Source organism: Glycine soja, chromosome 5, assembly GCF_004193775.1.
Source record: "Glycine soja cultivar W05 chromosome 5, ASM419377v2, whole genome shotgun sequence".
NCBI lineage: Eukaryota > Viridiplantae > Streptophyta > Magnoliopsida > Fabales > Fabaceae > Glycine > Glycine soja.
This window is the reverse complement of record NC_041006.1, coordinates 5,382,148-5,388,292: the sequence shown is the minus strand read 5'-3', so window position 1 is coordinate 5,388,292 and position 6,145 is coordinate 5,382,148. Positions and strand designations below refer to the sequence as shown.

The following is a 6,145-nucleotide window of genomic DNA, read 5'->3' as shown; positions in this document are numbered from 1 at the left end:
CTAAACAATAAGGATCCTTTGCTAAGAAAATCTTATTCGAGTAGGAAGTTTTATATTTATATATGCCATTAATTTCTGCGTCAGTTAATTTCTCTTCCCAACAATATTAAAATAAGAAGCATAAAGATAAGATGATTTAATTATTCTTGTAGTTGCTGGTCAAAAACTTCATAGTCATAAAGCACATTTTGTTAAACGTTTACAATAAATAAACTCCTCCATTATTTGAAACCTAAATTGAATGTTAAAATTTAAAAATATATAATATAATGTCTTTTTTCCCATAATTTATAATAATAATAAAAGATTTCGTTGCATTCACTTAACTACTTGTCACAATATATATATATATATATAAATGATAAAATTTAAAGTTTAGACATAAGATTTCGTTAAAATTTAAAATATATATAAGATTTCTTTACACATTGTTAAATTTCAAATTTAAAAATTAAGTTTGATATCTATATAATATTAATATAACTTTTACACTATTAATTAATAATATAATCTTTAAATAATTATTATGAAAATTAATAAAGTTATCATATTTCACAATTGTGATTAAATGAAAGTATTAAAATCCAATATTATTTACTGTTATAAAGTATATAAAACCTCGCAAAAAAAATCAAAATTAAATGACGATAAGAATTGTAGTTAGGAAAGAGTATAAAAGCAAGCAGCAATATATTTATTTATTTTGTTGAAGCAAACACGGCCTTGTTGGAGTTGTGAGCAAGAAACCGGAGCGTTGATTTTCTTCTGTTTTTCGATCGTCTTCACGAGGTTTAGTTTTCTGAGCTATATACAATCAAATTCGTAAACCTTGAGGTTTAAGTATCGAAAATTATTAACCGGCCAAACAAATTTCCTTCGCCGATAAGAAGTAAATTGTCGGAACCGCTTTGTGTCTCTTTCCCTGTTTTTTAAGGAGAGATTGTCTGCAATCAGAGGTTTTTATCTTTTCCTAAATTCCGTTATTTGGAAGAGTTGATCGGAAATTCCATAATAAAATTGCCTGAAACTTCGGCTCTTTTTAATTTTATATAACGAAGATTAATGTTCTGTTGCATGCTCTTTTTGTTAAATAAGAATTTTAGGTGTAGGCCCATCTTCAATCTTCTTGTTTTTTTATGATTATTGCTGGGTACTTGTTTGTTAATTTTTTTTTCTGTTTCTGAATGATGCTCCTTTTTATTTGTTTATTTCTAAAACTTAGTGTGTATTTTTAATTATTTATTTTATTTCGAGTGATTAACGAATTATTTGTCCTTTGTTGGAAGAATGGACGATGCATCATCTTAGTTTTTGATTGACTTTTATTTGATGCTAATTCCAGGAAGAATGACAAAGAGTTACTTCAAACAAGAGCATGATCTTGGTATATGCTGTGTTTTTTGTTTTTTATTGTTGGTGAAAAATAATTGTGTGGAAAGCTGAATAATATACAAAATAAATGGTTGATTTTGTCTGCAGAGAAGAGAAGAGCCGAGGCTGCTAGGATTAGGGAGAAATACCCAGACCGTATCCCGGTGAGAACTAACTCTGATTTTTCCTCTGCAACTATCTGTTACTGATGCTGTCTATGTTGTTCTTTTATCTGTTTTGCCTGTTGAGGATCGACAGCATCAATGCTTTTCAGTATATGCGACTCTTTTTGTTCTGATGATTAAATGTTGTCTTTTATCTGTTGTCTCTTTCATTTCATAATTTGGCAGCATAGATAGCTGACTAGCATGGTAGCACCTGACCTTTGTGTAGGAATATTATTGGATGTGGGATCTAGTGCTTCATTTGCAACCTTCCATGTTAATAGTGATAAATGCATGTCACCGGGTTACATAATTAGTTAATTACAGATTTGATATTCATGATTTAGTGTTGTGTTGTGCTGTTGTTCATTGTGGTGGTGATACTCTTTTGGAAGACTCAAAATGTTGTAAAAAACAACTATTGAGATCCCCCAAGTCATGGTTTGATTGGTTTAGTTAGTTAAATTCATGGTTGAACTGGATAATGTTCTGATAAGAGACATAGTAGGTTCATGGTTTGACTACTTCTACCAGGCTGGCTGGCCTAGTTCGGTTTTTACTGAGTTCACTGAATTATAGAATGAATTCAACTCAAGGAAGAATGTTCAAATGATTTTTACTCATGAAACTGCATTTGTGGCCTAGGCCTTTAACCAAAGATTGAATACAATAATGCAAGTGTGGAGTATCTTATGCCCTCAAGCTATTTTATTTGCAGCTTAGAACTAGTTTCTTCATTCAATATGTCATTTAAGGGCAATTCATGTTCACGTATGCTTCTACTTGCTTCCTACTGTATGTGTGATACTTGAAAATGTACATCGGTGGTATATCTCTAGTTATTGTGCTAAATTGTCTCTCGATGTGCTTGAAGGTGATTGTGGAGAAGGCAGAAAGAAGTGATATCCCAAGTATTGACAAGAAGAAGTAAGATTTTGTCAATACTTTTCATATAATCTGGAAAGATCACATTATTTGTTTCTACTTGTATGTTAAAGGAAAGGAAAATGGAATTTTTGGTATTGTATTTAAACTGTAACATAATCTTCAATAACATATATTTTGAAAACAGAGGTCATTAGGCAAAGTAAGTGGAAGGTGAGAAATCATGGTTCTTTTTTTTCCTAATAGCAAAATTTTCTGGATCTGCAGGAATTTTTCTCTATTTTTCTATAAATGTCTGCAACAATTTCAAGTTTGTAGGTTTAGAAGCTTACTCCAATAAATATGTTCCAAGTAGATGAACTCTTAACAAACATTGGATTGTAAATGTGTATAATGAAAGTCATGCTTACAAAGTTTCGCATAAAATTAGGACTTTTACCCTCCATCCATTGTTTTAAAATTAACATACAATATACTTTTTAAAGAAAAGATAATTCAAGCATTTTATAATATTCCCGTTTTTGTAAATTTTCTAAAATTTGATATGAACTTTTACACGCCAAGTACTTATAATTCAATAGATGGATTGATCAAAATTACTTTTCTGCAAGTACTTATTGATGTACTAAATTGATCAAAACATTGTAGTGACTTTGGCTCAAATTTATTGATATTGGTAAGTGATGAATTGTATGAATAACTATCAATTCATGATAGTGTGGGTAGCTAAAGCCATAATTGCTACTTCTATTGTATATGCATTTCTGATTTTGTGAAAGTACCTTAATTATGAATTAGATAAACAGAATTTGAACCGGTTATCTATTTTTAAAAGAATTTGATGTTATACAAGTGTTGGTTCTCGTATACCTTGGCTCCTGGCCATGATGGATTTGTATTTTCTGCCTGATGATAACAAAGTGATAGAATGGACTTAGATATCATTTGTTGTAATATTTCTATTGTCAACTGACTTTTTGTCATGACATTTAAATTTTCTTAGGTGTATAATTGGCATTGGCAGCCGTATGTCCTTTGTTTTAGTTATCATCAAACTGAATGAATTAATTGTAGGTACCTTGTCCCTGCTGATCTGACAGTTGGACAGTTCGTCTATGTTATCCGCAAAAGGATTAAATTAAGCGCAGAAAAGGCAATCTTTATCTTTGTGGACAACGTCCTTCCACCGACAGGTAAAGCTTCAGAAAATAATATTCTCCTTCAATTTTGTTTGAGTTAATTTTGCAATATGATTCTTTAGCCTTCTAATAGAGAGTAGTAGTAGTAGTAGTAGCCTATAACTTTTCTGTGTTTCTCAATTTTTTCAGGAGCAATTATGTCTGCCATATATGATGAGAAGAAGGATGAGGATGGGTTTCTTTATGTTACTTACAGTGGAGAGAACACCTTTGGGGATCTGACTTCCCACTAGCATTATTTTAAAGATTGGCACTATAATCTGATTGCATTCTCATTGGCTAGTCTCATAAATTTGTATCAATACTCGATATCAAAGTACATTGCTCTCAATATAATGTACAGTTTGTATATAAACTTTAAGAAGAACCTGTTTAATGTTAAAAAAGTTTCTTCCTTTTCTGCCTTGCAACTCTTCTCTCGGTTGTTCATTATGCATATCTGGGATGTTCATGCTAATTTTGAATCGATACTTTCGAGTAGTTTAATGTTTCAATTTTCGTAAGCCACTTTTCCCCTTCATCTGGATATATGGTTATTGGGAAGAGGCAAACTCGCATGGAGTTGAGTCAGTAATCATTATTTGGTGGAATTTGTCACAATTCTCTACTGGATTGTGGAATTTATATTATTTCAGAGAGCAAAGGAGATTGGAAAGGGACTGAGGCAGGAAATAGAGCTTCTAAGAAATCTTAGGGTGTGTTTGGTTTGTATTTTTATTTTCTGTTTTAATTTTTTGTTTTTATTTTTTGAAAACTGTTTTTATTTTCAAAATATTAGAATTCTGAAAACATGTTTGATTTGATTTATTGTTTTCTGCTTTCAAGAAATAAAAACACTGAAAATGTGTTATCAAAAGAAAATGTATTTTTAGATTTGCTTAAAATTATATTTCTTGCTACTGCGTTTTTATTTTACCTAAAATGAGGTTCCTGGTTTCAACTGAAAGCAAGATTTTATTGTTTCCAGTTTTTGATTTATTTGAAAAAATATTTTCACTGAAAATGAAAATAGAAGTCTAACTAAACACATTTTTATCATCATTTTCTATTTTCAGTGAAAATAAAACAGAAAACAACCCAACTAAATACCCCTTAATCTCATTTTGGCTTTTCAAGGAAGTCAGCACACACTGGTTGTCTTCACGGAGAGTATGATCAGTTTTTACTGTCAACAAACGATGTAGGAGCTCTCTAATAGAATTAATTAGCGTATAAAAATAAATTGATTGATAATTTTTATAGTATTAATTATTTTATTTATTAAGATATATATATATATATATATATAATTTTTTTTAATAATATTATCAAATATTATATCATTATTGAACTTAATAAACTTAATAATAATATCAAACTTATTGTGTTGGATGATTCCTTGAGTTAGCATATCCTCAACCAATTTATGGCTTTTTTACCAATTGGGGGTAAAAAAATTTGCAATTTTTCATTTGGGGGTATATTTCAAAAAATTATCCAAAACGGAGTAAGTCGTAACAATTGTTACGACTTAAAGTCAGAAGTCGTAACATTTGTTACGACTTTTTAATTTTTTAGTTGTAGTCGTAAAAATATTTATGACTTCAGTTTAAATATAATTTTTTTTCGACGTACTTTTAGAAAAAAAAAACGAAAGTTGTATTTTGTTTTACGACTTTAAAGTCATAAAACTGCATTTTAAAAAAAAATTTGAGGTATGCGACTTCAAAGTCGTAACCTTCCTTTGTAGAAAAAAAAATGCTATTTTACTATTTGCAACCTATTTTTACTTTGTTAACCTTCTTTTTTTCATAAATTTGTTTTTTTAATTTAATAATGTTAACGATTTTATTTTTTTAAAATAAAAATTTTAAAAAATATATTTATATAACTGAACCGTAAATTAATAATAACTAAACACAAATATTCTAAAAAACAAAATAATAATTTAACAAAATTATTTAACATGTATAATAATTTATCTAACTAAACTGTAAATTAATAATAACTAAACATTAATATTCTAAAACATAAAATAATAATTTAACAAAATTAATTGATCATGTATAATAATTTATATAATTAAACCGTAAATTAATAATAACTAAACACTAATATTCTAAAACACAAAATAATAATTTAACAAAATTAGTTTAACATGTATAATAATTTATCTATCTAAACCGTAAATTAATAATAACTAAACACTAATATTGTAAAATACTAAACCATAAATTAATAATAACTAAGTGATATTAAAAATGCAAAACTAATTAATAGTGAAGTCGTGTGGTATTCCACGACTTCAACAATTCAGCAATTGTCTCGTGGATTAATAGTGAAGTCGTACTCCAAAGTAAAAAGCAGTTTATAAACAACAACAAAAATCAAATAATTGAAAGGCCATCACTTGTGCAGCACAGAAACCAGCAAAGAAAATCAGAAAATAACATGCGCAGTGGACTGAAATAGCAGAAAATTGCAGCCAAGGGAATAGCTTTAGAACCCGTGAAGGTTGCAGAGGCAAAGTAGTGTATTGTTAACTCA

At 28.9% G+C, this 6,145-nt stretch overlaps 1 protein-coding gene across 2 annotated transcripts; it reads left to right on the top strand.

Annotated features, from left to right (window-relative positions):
- Nucleotides 1–659: 659 nt before the first annotated feature.
- LOC114412157 (autophagy-related protein 8f-like) lies at nt 660–4,029 on the top strand. Of its 2 annotated transcripts, none has more exons than XM_028375950.1 (6): nt 660–789; nt 1,343–1,384; nt 1,480–1,535; nt 2,410–2,462; nt 3,495–3,613; nt 3,749–4,029. In XM_028375950.1, the coding sequence occupies exons 2-6, from the start codon at nt 1,348–1,350 to the stop codon at nt 3,850–3,852; spliced, it is 369 nt and encodes a 122-aa protein (XP_028231751.1). In that variant the 5' UTR covers nt 660–789; nt 1,343–1,347; the 3' UTR covers nt 3,853–4,029. The 2 variants fall into 2 exon arrangements, with proteins under 2 accessions (XP_028231751.1, XP_028231750.1); XM_028375949.1 differs by having other exon boundaries at nt 695–956.
- The last annotated feature ends 2,116 nt before the right edge of the window (nt 4,030–6,145 follow it).

Coding starts and splice junctions, on each gene's coding strand:
- LOC114412157 (XM_028375950.1), top strand. CDS start 1,348: ATGACAAAGAGTTACTTCAAACAAGAGCATGATCTTG. Junction 1,385..1,479: donor CAAACAAGAGCATGATCTTG/GTATATGCTGTG, acceptor TTTTGTCTGCAG/AGAAGAGAAGAGCCGAGGCT. Junction 3,614..3,748: donor CAACGTCCTTCCACCGACAG/GTAAAGCTTCAG, acceptor CAATTTTTTCAG/GAGCAATTATGTCTGCCATA.